This window comes from Tachysurus fulvidraco, chromosome 9 (assembly GCF_022655615.1).
Source record: "Tachysurus fulvidraco isolate hzauxx_2018 chromosome 9, HZAU_PFXX_2.0, whole genome shotgun sequence".
NCBI classification, from domain to species: domain Eukaryota; kingdom Metazoa; phylum Chordata; class Actinopteri; order Siluriformes; family Bagridae; genus Tachysurus; species Tachysurus fulvidraco.
In genome coordinates this window covers 27324807-27337672 of record NC_062526.1, presented here as the reverse complement: position 1 = coordinate 27337672, position 12866 = coordinate 27324807, and the positions used below count along the sequence as shown (strand labels likewise).

The following is a 12866-nucleotide window of genomic DNA, read 5'->3' as shown; positions in this document are numbered from 1 at the left end:
AAAATCTCAGAAACATGCTCTAAACAAGCATCAACAGCATAGCCAACACCATGGCCAACAGCACAGCCAACAGCACAGCCAACACCATAGCCAACAGCATAGCCAACACCATAGCCAACAGCACAGCCAACAGCACAGCCAACACCATAGCCAACAGCATAGCCAACACCATAGCCAACAGCACAGCCAACAGCACAGCCAACACCATAGCCAACAGCACAGCCAACAGAATAGCCAACACCATAGCCAACACCATAGCCAACAGCACAGCCAACAGCACAGCCAACACCATAGCCAACAGCATAGCCAACACCATAGCCAACAGCACAGCCAACAGCACAGCCAACACCATAGCCAACAGCACAGCCAACAGAATAGCCAACACCATAGCCAACACCATAGCCAACAGCATAGCCAACACCATAGCCAACAGCATAGCCAACACCATAGCCAACACCATAGCCAACACCATAGCCAACAGCATAGCCAACACCATAGCCAACAGCATAGCCAACACCACAGCCAACACCATAGCCAACACCATAGCCAACACCATAGCCAACCGAATAGCCAACACCATAGCCAACAGAATAGCCAACAGCTTAGCCAACACCGTAGCCAACACCATAGCCAACAGAATAGTCAACACCATAGCTAACAGCATAGCCAACAGCATAGCCAACACCACAGCCAACAGCATAGCCAACACCATAGCCAACACCATAGCCAACACCATAGCCAACAGCATAGCCAACACCATAGCCAACACCATAGCCAACAGCATAGCCAACACCACAGCCAACACCATAGCCAACACCATAGCCAGCACCATAGCCAACAGCATAGCCAACACCATAGCCAACAGCATAGCCAACACCACAGCCAACACCATAGCCAACACCATAGCCAACAGAATAGCCAACACCATAGCCAACAGAATAGCCAACAGCATAGCCAACACCGTAGCCAACACCATAGCCAACAGAATAGTCAACACCATAGCTAACAGCATAGCCAACAGCATAGCCAACACCATGGCCAACACTATAGCCAACACCATAGCCATTATGATATGTGAAACACCCAACTGCGCTTTTCTGCTTTCTTGAAATACAGTAAAGCAACAATCAGAAAACCATGAATAAAACTCAATAAAAAGGTAAGGTCAGAGAGGTCAGGTAATTCTCAGAAAGAGGAAGATTGTGGGACATGAAAAAAATGCATTTGGTTCTGTTAGTCTGTGATTTCACTTTGTTCATTCATTCATTCATCTTCTACCGCTTATCCAAACTTCTCGGGTCACGGGGAACCTGTGCCTATCTCAGGCATCATCGGGCATCAAGGCAGGATACACCCCGGACGGAGTGCCAACCCATCACAGGGCACACACACACTCTCATTCACTCACACACACACACACACACACTACAGACAATTTTCCAGAGATGCCAATCAACCTACCATGCATGTCTTTGGACCGGGGGAGGAAACCGGAGTACCCGGAGGAAACCCCCGAGGCACGTGGAGAACATGCAAACTCGTGGGAATCGAACCCCCAACCCTGGAGGTTTGAGGCGACCGTGCTAACCACTAAGCCACCGTGCCCCCCCTAATTTCATTTTGTGTTGACGTTAATTTGGTGATCTTTGACCTCTGAATTTGATAGCCTTGGTCCTGTAAGCCAGAGAACAAGTGAGTGGATCTTATAAAAAAAAAAGATTTTTGTTAGCAACGTTGCCTTCTGTGGATTCAGTTGGTTGTTACGCACAAACAATAACCTTTTATTCATCTGAAAAGGATTACAGTATTTGTTTATTATCAGTATGATTTTTACTTAATGCAAATGAGCCTCTGGTCCCAAATTCTTCAATAAAAATTAAAGAAAAATTTTGCTTCTGTCATTCTTTGCTTTGCAAAATGACTTTTATTTTATAAAAAAAAAAATCAGAGTGCTATCAGCAGCAGAAGCATCACTTTATTTAATCTGGTTTATTTTACCGAATTGTGAAAAACTCAAGGTTGCATTTCAGCAGCTTGGTCTGTTCGAGTCTACTGACATGCTGAAAGTGAACATGAATTTGGATAATGCCATGGTGTTTAATGTTCTTGTTTCTCATAAAACAATACACTTACAAAAAGGTCTATTGTGTTAGACATTGATGTAATGGCTTTAGATAAAATGCGATATAGAAAAGAAGAAGGAAAGAACGGAATGCGCTGACTAATTAAAAACAGGCAGTGAAAGATTTCACCCACAGATTATGACCGGTGATTAACACGTGTTTAAAAATCCAATTAGATGTAGTAATCAAACAATACAACGGTAAGATGGAGGGATGCCCAGGGATGAGTGTGACACATGATATTAAGGAAAAAAGGAGAGCAGAGAACCTTGATTAGAAGGAAGAGATTTGTTAGACAGCCCAGCAAAGAGAGAAGCCCCTGTAGCATACAGTCATCCACCTCCACTAACTACAAGGAGAACAAGAAGGAGGGTTAAAAGGAGCGAGAGTGTGAGTTTGTGTGAAAAAAGAGGGCATTAGAGAGTGAAAGAGTGAAAAGAAGGAGTGCAGATATGCACAACAGAAACAAGGAACAGCCTGCAGAAGTAATTATTAGTATTGTTTATCATCATTCAGATTACAAGTCAGACATGTTTATGGATATGTGTGTGTGTGTGTGTGTGTGTGTGTGTGTGTGTGTGTGTGTGTGTGTGTGTGTGTGTGTGTTGTAGTCATTTTAGCATAATAGCATACAAAAAGTTTAGTTACACATTCATTCATTCATTCATTCATTCATTCATTTTCTACCGCTTATCTGAACTTCTCGGGTCACGGGGAGCCTGTGCCTATCTCAGGCGTCATCGGGCATCGAGGCAGGATACACCCTGGACGGAGTGCCAACCCATCACAGGGCACACACACACTCTCATTCACTCACACACACACACACACACACACACACACACACACTACGGACAATTTTCCAGAGATGCCAATTAACCTACCATGCATGTCTTTGGACCGGGGGAGGAAACCGGAGTACCCGGAGGAAACCCCCGAGGCACGGGGAGAACATGCAAACTCCACACACACAAGGTGGAGGCGGGAATCGAACCCCCAACCCTGGAGGTGTGAGGCGAACGTGCTAACCATTAAGCCACCGTGCCCCCCGCCTTTAGTTACACAATATCACCTTATTCACTTCCACTATGTTTTATTAACCAGCTTTTCAGTGTTGTACCAAGACGCCAGTTTCGTGCCGTCATTGTGAGATTAATTAGCGTAGTGAAGCTCAGTCTGACCTTCATGTCCCTGTTATAGCGCTCCACCTCAGACAGCTTGGCCGTGGTCTCTCTCTCCAGAGCGTCCAACTGCTCCTTTAGCTTACGGCAGCTCAGATCCTTCTCACACTTATTCCTCTTGACATTGTTCACTTCTGCACCTGAGAAAAAGAGAGAAAACTGTTTCTAGGCTTTAGCCTGACTAAAATGAACTTAATACAATGTAGAAACTAGACGTTATATTAATTCATATTCATATTAATTCGATATATTCTTATATCCTCCATCACTCCCATTATCCTTGCGTGAATCTATTTCTCATCCACCCAGATGAGACATCTATCCATCCATCTATCTGTATATTCATACATCCTTCCATTCACTGTTCCTTGCATACATCGATCCCGGCATTCATCCACTGACCCAGGCATCTATTTCCCATCCATCTCCTATCCATGCATACATCCATCTCTGCAAACATTGGTGCATGCTTCAAATATATAGCATCCATATATATTTCTCCACCATCCTTTTATCTTTACATCATATAATTCATCTGTCACTATTAGGGTTGCAAAACTTCAAGGCTGGAATCTTTCCATGGGAATTAACTGGGAATTTTAAAAAAAAATGCAGAATTGCTTATGACAAGGAACTTAAATGTAGTTAAAAAAATCTTGCAACATAATTCTGTTTAAAACAACAAGATTTAATGCAATTTAAGTTTTTTTTTTTTTTTTACCGTGCGTTCCTCGGTCACTCGCACACAGCACACTGCTTACTGGAGGGCCATTGAGGCCAAACCCCCTGCAGGTACTTGTGTTGTTCCATAACATCCACAGTAACACTTTATTTTAGGGGCATTTAACTAGTTGCTTATTAGCATGAATATTAATAGAATTTATTAGTACTTATTAAGCACATATTAATACCTTATTATACATTCTTAATTGTACCCAATACCTAAACTTAATAACTACCTTACTAACTCTTAATAAGCAGTAAATTAGGATTTTTTCCACATGCACAGATTGATTAACTTGCATGCACGTCTGCTTATGACCAAACAAAATCTTTATTTATGTTTGTATATGATATAGTTTATATGCATTTCCCTATTTTTCCAAATAATAATCCCAATTTCCCATAAATTCCCGTAAATTCCCATAAATTTCCATAAATTCCCGTAAAGTTTCCAATTTGGAATATTTCCAAAATCCCCAAGATTAAGTTCCCGTGGAAAGTTTCCGGAAATTTACTGGAAACTTCCCGCCCCTTTGCAACCCTAGACACTATATCCATCCAACTATCCATGGATTCATTTGTCCTCAATCTATTCCCCAATGCGTGAGTATACTTCTCGATACGTCTACTTCTCAGCTCATGCATTCTTCATTTCCTCCATCTATCCACTTGTCATCGCATGCATCCGTTTCACAACCACCCATCTCTTGATGCATCCATAGATGAATTATCTGCAATCAATGCAGATCCATCTCTCCATCCATTTAAAAATAAACAGTGTGTGTGTTTGTGTGCGTGTTCTTACAGCTAGCATTAGTCTGCGTGAGGTCTCTTAATTTTTCCGTCAGTCTCTGTTTCTCTGGAGCCAGGCTGCTCAGCTGTCTTTGAACATCCTGAGAAGATGTAAAAAAAAAAACAACACACACATTATTATCACATCTGTATTGAAAAACTTAACAGGCAGATCGAACAGGCAGTGACAATTTGTGCCAAAAAAAGACATTAAACGGGGGGTCTCTGATTTTTGAGAAATGCTTCAGAAAACTGAGTCAGGCCGAATAATCAACAAAAATCTAAACAAAAGTCAAAACAAACGTGTAGCCAATGAGCAGAAAGGGGCGGGGCTTGTTGATATGGGTGGAGAGAGTGTTCAGTGCGCATGTGTGACATTAGCAGAAAGCGGTTTTAACATTGACATGGAGGATAAAAACAAAGAAAGAAAGCGAAGAAAGACTTACGATAAGGACAAGAAGTAGGACGTGTTAATATAGGATCAGCTTTCCAGCGCTGGAGAGAACTGAAGGAGCAGGAAGTCGGCCACATATTCACAGGTTGGAGTTTCCCGAGTCAATAACTCCTGAGCTAAACGCTGTTACTACACAAATAACACCTCTTTTCTATCGTAGTAATGTAGAGAGGCAGCTACAACCGCGTTTTGTGTAGTAACAGCGTTTAGCTCAGGAGTTATCGACTCGGGAAACTCCGACCTGTGAATATGTGGCTGACTTTACTTAAGACCCCGAGGCGCTTTTTTCCTTCTCGATAGATGAGTAACGTTGGTTTTGCTTTGTTACACAGAACTAATATATGCCTTTGTCCTTTACATCATTATGCTTGTGTGGCATTTTTGCTTGTTTGTTTATCTACAATCGTATTGTTCTTCCCTTCAGCTATGATAAAGACACGTTTCTTTCTGTTAGTCGCCTGGGTTACGGATGGATGTGTGGGCGGAGCTATCGATACAGGGGTGGGACCCGTTTGGGTTAGGGGCGTGTTTGTTTTGGTGATTTTATATGTCAACATTGGCTTTCAAAAATCGGAGACCCCACCTTTAATAATTACATTGAAAAAATGTATTATTTATCCTAAAATATTCAGTGTATTAAATGTTTGACTCCATTGAAATAACAAAGTGTGAAGAATTTGTCAACACATTTAAAACGCATAATTTAAAATGTAAACCTCAAACTGCAGCTGTAGAGAGTTGATGTCAGCAATGCTTCCGTCTCTCTTCTGATTAATGAGCTCCAGCTCTGCCCTCTTTACCCTCCTCTTGCTCTGGGCATCACGCAGACAGTTGGAGATTTGCTTGTGCCTGTTACCCTAAAAGTACATGATAGGCGGTGATATAAAGCCATTTATTTCCATGCCGATGTTCTACTTTGTGTTTCACTTGTTAACAGATGATTTGAATATGCAAATAGTTTCATCATAGCATGCAAATAGATATCTTTATCTGTCTGAGGGAAATAAATCTCTGTCAAATCCAAATCATTGCACTTGATCACTTTAATGACTGTCACTGTGACACTGGATCCGTTCTGAGGAGGACAGAAATGGGTAACTGCTATTAAACGTAGATTAAATGCTAAGGAGTGAAGAGAAATATGTGGAATATTGTGTAGTGTGTCTTATGTTGGAGAGTCTAACCACAGCCTCCAGCTCCAGCTCCAAACTCCTCTTTCTGGCTGTGAGTCTCTCGATATCTCTTTTCTCTTTTTCATTCTGAGCCTGTAGCTCCACCAGCTTGGTCCTCTCCCACTCCACCCGCCTCTGACGCTCTGCAGCCTGAAAGAGAGGGAAAGCATATTTACACCTCGATTTACACCTAAAGTGTGTACAGTACCTGTGCCTGTCCCTGTGAGAGAGGTGTGGTCTCTGTACTCGTCTGTCCCAATCAAAGAGATGTGGCCTTGGTACCCGTCAGTGGCAGTAAGGAATGCAGCCTTTGTATCTGTCGCTTCCAGTAAAAGAGGTGTGACCTTGATTCTTGTCAGTACCAGAAAAAAATGTGGCCTTGGTAGCTGTCAGTCCCAGTGAAAGAGTCATAGACACTGTCCCTAACGGTCCTAGTGAAAACCACATGGCTTTGTTTCTCACCTCCTGTCTCTCCATCTCCTTCAGCCTCTCCTCCTCCCTCCGTCTTTCCATCTCTCTCTGCCTCTCCATGCGTTGCTCCTCCTCTTTCTGTCTACGCAGCGCCTCTCTTTCTCTCCGCTCCTGCTCCTCCCTCTCTCTCAGCCTCCTCCTCTCTTCCTCCCTTCGCTCCTCCTCTCTCCGTCTCTCCTGCTCACGCCGCTGCTCCTCCTGCAGGGCTTGACGCCGCTTCTCCAGCTCCAAGCTTCCTCGCTGGAAGTTTTCCCGCAGTTTATCCTCAAATGACACTGTGATGAAAGAACACACTCTATTCTAAATGTTAACTAAACATAAATATCAAGGTGAGACAAAACTCCTGAGATCAGACAACAAAACATAGAAAACGCCACAAAAGTACAAAGATCAGTTTGTTGTGATACTGAAAAACTCCTCTGTCTAAAAACGTAGTTACAGTACAGCTTTACCTCTGACTCACAAAGCACTGAAACTGATTTTATACATAAAATTCATTTATATTTATTGTAACATTTAAAGTTACAAAAGTAGATTTAAAGACTGTGTGTGTGTGTGTGTGTGTGTGTGTGTGTGTGTGTGTGTGTGTGTGTGTGTGTGTGTGTGTGTGTGTGTGTGTGTACCATTGTTTTTGCACTTGTGTGCAGGCTCTGGTTCGATGAACTCGGTGCTGAGAAGAGGAATGGACCCATTTGGTAGGTCACATGATTTCCCTGTTCTACACACACACGACAACAACATTATTAATAACCAACACTGAAACATGAATATTTTTAAATGTACAATTATACTCCATTTGACCTTATTATTCATTCATTCATTCATTTTCTACCGCTTATCCGAGCTTCTCGGGTCACGGGGAGCCTGTGCCTATCTCAGGCGTCATCGGGCATCGAGGCAGGATACACCCTGGACGGAGTGCCAACCCATCACAGGGCACACACACACACTCACACACTACGGACAATTTTCCAAAGATGCCAATCAACCTACCATGCATGTCTTTGGACCGGGGGAGGAAACCGGAGTACCCGGAGGAAACCCCCGAGGCACGGGGAGAACATGCAAACTCCACACACACAAGGTGGAGGTGGGAATCGAACCCCCGACCCTGGAGGTGTGAGGCAAACGTACCAACCACTAAGCCACCGTGCCCCCTGACCTTATTATATGTTGTTGAATATGTATTATGAGTGTGTTACCTGAAAGACGGAGGCATAAGATCCGCAGGTAGGGTCAGAGGTAACGGGCGGCCCGTTTTGGCCATGTCTACAAGGTGCATTGCCAAAATAAACTCGTCTGCACGCAACTGACCATCACGGTCCACATCCGCGAGAGTCCTGATGACACACAAACACACACACACACACTCTGAACAGTTGTACAGGTTTAAACTGCATGTTGTTTCTGTAATACTTTGACATGGTCTATCTGCACTTACCAAATGGTGGCAAGCTGGGTCTGGGTGAGATTGGAAGCAGCGAGAGCGTTTCGAACCTGCGGACCTGAAGCCACAGCACAAACACAACTGACCATTATAAAGTTACCTGATAATCAATATGCTATATTGCCAATACCCCCTGACTCACTCACACATACCTGACAGGTATCCGGTCATCAGTTTGTCCAGAATGTTGAACTGCTGCCGGTATTTGAGGCGGGACGACTGAGGCACCGCCCAATCGGACGTTCCAGTTTTGGGGGAGTTGCTTGCCAGAGAAGTAGTGGAAGAGGAGTTTGAGCTGGTCGCAGCCAATAGAAATTCATAAATCACAAAAAGAGCCACAATACCTTTAAGAGACAAGCTAAATATTATCTAATAGGGATTTACAGAAAAGTGACACTATTAGGTTGTGTGTGGAGGTAGAAATACGTGTGCGAGTGTGTGGCTGGACATGTAACAGCATGCAGGTTCACCACTGTGTCTGATTTGTTACCTGCTGGAAGCAGCCAAGTCCAAGAGGGAGTGAGATTTACTCAAACCTGCAGAGAGAGAGGAAGATGTATTATCAGAATGGATTATGTGTAAACAGGAAGTTATATAATTCATTCATTCTCTACCGCTTTATCCAAACTTCTCGGGTCACGGGGAGCCTGTGCCTATCTCAGGCGTCATCGGGCATCGAGGCAGGATACACCCTGGAGGGAGTGCCAACCCATCACAGGGCACACACACTCTCATTCACTCACACACTACGGACAATTTTCCAGAGATGCCAATCAACCTACCATGCATGTCTTTGGACTGGGGGAGGAAACCGGAGTACCCGGAGGAAACCCCCGAGGCACGGGGAGAACATGCAAACTCCACACACACAAGGCGGAGGCGGGAATCGAACCCCCAACCCTGGAGGTGTGAGGCGAACATGCTAACCACTAAGCCACCGTGTCCCCAGGTAGTTATATGTGTCTTAATATTAGTGGTCTATAAATTTGTGCTTTAAATATCCGTCTCCCGCTCTATAATCAGATTAAATCCCAAAGTAGGTGTGGTCAAACCCAGATGATGTCTCTTCATCATGTATACGTACAGTATATGTGTTGATGTGTAGGTATTACCTGGGGCTGGTGTTAGAACCATGGCAGTGCCATTGGGTAAGGACGACATGTTGAGTGGGTCAGGGATCAGCGGCAGCAGAGGTTGCACAGCTGGCATGGAGGTCAGAGAGGTCATGGAGGTCACAACGGAGCCTACGGGCATCGGGGTCAGCAAGGGCATTGTTGGCATGATGGACAGATTTGGCATTGAGCCCATACCTAGACATGCGAACACATACACAGTGTTTTTCATCCACATAAACATACTCCTATAGACTTATATAAATAAAAATAAATAAAAATAAGAATCGTTACACTATTTTTAGTATTTTGTGTAATAAATGATCCTGGTTTCACTCCATGTGCAACATTCTTTTTTACGTGGGTTTTTTTTTGGTCTTCTTATTTTTTCTCTTAGAATCAAACTCAGAACCAAAGAAATCTCAGGTGTTACAGGTAAGTGAGTAGTAAAGCACACACACACACACACACGCACACACACACACACACACACACACACACACGCACACACACGCCTAACACACGGTTTACCAAAGCGTGATGATGAGGTCATGACAGGGGCCGGGGTCTGCTTCATAATGATTGGCAGAGCTGGAGGGAGGGGATGACCCTGGAGCTGCAGCTTAATCAGTTTCATGGCAATAGAGAACTCCAAACGATCCATCCTTCCGTCTTTCCCCATGTCAGCTAATGCCCTGAGAGACAGAGAGTAGAGATGGAGAGAGAAGGACCGAGAGTGTAAAAACAAGTAGATTTTATGTTTTATATAATAGCCCTGACATAATATGGGTTCAAAACGATCATTTTATTTAATGGAGTAATTCTACATGCTGTTTGATAACAACAAATGTATATCAGACAGACAGGAAGTACACAATGTCCCCTGGGTCTCAAATATGGGCAAATTCAAATGTTCTTTTCCTCCTGAGGACATTTTGTACATTTATGGCATTTGACAGATGCTCTTATGCAGAGCGACTTACATTTATCTCATTTATACAACTGAGCAATTGAGGGTTAAGGGCCTTGCTCAGGGGCCCAGGAGTGACAGCTTGGTGGCCCTAGGATTTGAACTCCCGACCATCTGATCAGTAGTCCGACACCTTAACCACTAAGCTACCACGTCCGCACAGACAACATGACTCGTCTTTGCATTGTGAAGCTTAAAACTATAACAAACATCACTTCTAATCATGTTATTTTATGCAGACTGAACCCCTGAATGTCCTGAACACAGCCTAATTAGTCTGTGTATAATTAAAAATTAATACCTCAACATTCTGTACTTAGTTGCATCATACCATCCAAAAGTGATCGTTTTGATATAACATCATCACCTCATGTGGTGTTTTCCTCTGATATCACAGTAATTTACTATCAATAACAATCTTACATTAAAGGTGGGGTCTCTGTTGTTTGAGAAATCTTCAGAAAACGGGACGACAAACAAAACAAAAACAAAACAAACATGTAGCCAATGAGCAGAAAGGGGCGGGGCTTGTCGATATGCGGCGGAGAGTGTTCGGTGCGCATGTGTGACATCAGCAGAAAGCGGTTTTAACATCGACATGGGGAATAAAAACAAAGAAAGAAAGAGAAGAAAGACTTACGATAAGGCAAGAAGTAGGACGTGTTAATATAGGATCAGCTTTCCAGCGCTGGAGAGAACTGAAGGAGCAGGAAGTTGGCCACATATTCACAGGTTGGAGTTTCCCGAGTCAATAACTCCTGAGCTAAACGCTGTTACTACAAAAATGACACCTCTTTTCTATCGTAGTAATGTAGAGAGGCAGCTACAACCGCGTTTTGTGTAGTAACAGCGTTTAGCTCAGGAGTTATCGACTCGGGAAACTCCGACCTGTGAATATGTGGCCGACTTTACTTAAGACGCCGAGGCGCTTTTTTCCTTCTCGATAGGTGAGTAACGTTGGTTTTGCTTTGTTACACAGAACTAATATATGCCTTTGTCCTTTACATCATTATGCTTGTGTAGCATTTTTGCTTGTTTGTTTATCTACAATCGTATTGTTCTTCCCTTCAGCTATGATAAAGACACGTTTCTTTCTGTTAGTCACCTGGGTTACGTATGTATGTGTGGGCGGAGCTATCGATACAGGGGTGGGACCCGTTTAGGTTAGGGGCGTGTTTGTTTTGGTGATTTCAAATGTCGACATTTCAAACATCGGAAACCCCACCTTTAAATAAAGAAAAAATCTTCATACTTTTTATCCCTTTATATTTGTGCTTTTTGTTATCGGAAAATCAAGCGAACAAGTTATTTCCTGTGATGATTTGTGCTAGGGCAGCCATAACTCTGCATGTGTGTGAGTGTGAGTGAGAGAAAGGGCTAGCACAAAGAAAACTTTATATAAACCATCTGATGTACTTGATAAGAACTGTGTGTACTGTGGAACTGTTCTGTGTGTGTTTGTGTGTGTCGTCTTACCAGATCTCAGCCAGTACTGAAGCAGGAAGTCCAGACTGCAGAAAGAAATTGCGTGCTTGATCTCCTACACAGAAAACACACGCAATCACTCAAAGGACTCCTTATAAGTACTGAGCTCTATGGACTGCTGTAAATGACATACATTACATCTATGGATTATACGGTTACAGCCTTTTCCAAAATGGATTAATTCTAAAACAATGCACTATAATAATGTGAAAGAAGTTTCTTTGAAATCTTTGCAAATTGATTAGAAACAGGATGTTCCAGTCAAAGACTAGATAGCACGGTGGCTTAGTGGTTAACACGTTCGCCTCACACCTCCAGGGTTGGGGGTTCGATTCCCGCCTCCGCCTTGTGTGTGTGGAGTTTGCATGTTCTCCCCGTGCCTCGGGGGTTTCCTCCGGGTATTCCGGTTTCCTCCCCCGGTCCAAAGACATGCATGGTAGGTTGATTGGCATCTCTGGAAAATTGTCCGTAGTGTGTGAGTGTGTGAGTGAATGAGAGTGTGTGTGCCCTGTGATGGGTTGGCACTCCGTCCAGGGTGTATCCTGCCTCGATGCCCGATGATGCCTGAGATAGGCACAGGCTCCCCGTGACCCGAGAAGTTCGGATAAGCGGTAGAAAATGAGTGGATGGTGAATAATTATGTTCATGTGGGTTTTTTTTCTTTTTGTAGAGGAAAATAATGAATGTAATCCATTTTGCAATAAGGCTGTAACATAATAAAAAAGCGATGTGAATATTTTCCGTATGCACTGTACGCAGCTGTAGGGTCACAGGCGATAACCGATATTGGGTTGTATCGTGTCGATGGTTGTGTGTATTAAAAGGCAGTAATTAGACAGTTATGTAATTATATGTGACAGAGTTATGAGAGTTACTTTATACTAAACTGACCTCAATTCAATTCCCACTCTTATCAGGTGTGTGTACACACTCACG

The 12866-nt window shown here is 43.4% G+C and overlaps 1 protein-coding gene across 3 annotated transcripts in view; it reads right to left on the bottom strand.

Moving 5' to 3' along the window:
• Window positions 1-12866, bottom strand: part of itsn2a (intersectin 2a) — a 44547-nt gene that overhangs the window by 17089 nt on the left and 14592 nt on the right. For 2 of the 3 annotated variants that reach the window (XM_027171097.2, XM_027171098.2), the window contains exons 4-17: window positions 11922-11985; window positions 10007-10170; window positions 9476-9673; window positions 8854-8899; window positions 8516-8658; window positions 8358-8421; window positions 8119-8256; window positions 7540-7634; window positions 6908-7191; window positions 6458-6595; window positions 5990-6130; window positions 4833-4920; window positions 3305-3444; window positions 2392-2472 (exon numbers count right to left, since the gene is read on the bottom strand). In XM_027171097.2, coding sequence (XP_027026898.2) covers window positions 2392-2472; window positions 3305-3444; window positions 4833-4920; window positions 5990-6130; window positions 6458-6595; window positions 6908-7191; window positions 7540-7634; window positions 8119-8256; window positions 8358-8421; window positions 8516-8658; window positions 8854-8899; window positions 9476-9673; window positions 10007-10170; window positions 11922-11985 — 1784 coding nt within the window. The remainder of the gene's footprint in view (window positions 1-2391; window positions 2473-3304; window positions 3445-4832; window positions 4921-5989; window positions 6131-6457; window positions 6596-6907; window positions 7192-7539; window positions 7635-8118; window positions 8257-8357; window positions 8422-8515; window positions 8659-8853; window positions 8900-9475; window positions 9674-10006; window positions 10171-11921; window positions 11986-12866) is intronic. The other variant, XM_027171099.2, reaches the window with a different exon arrangement.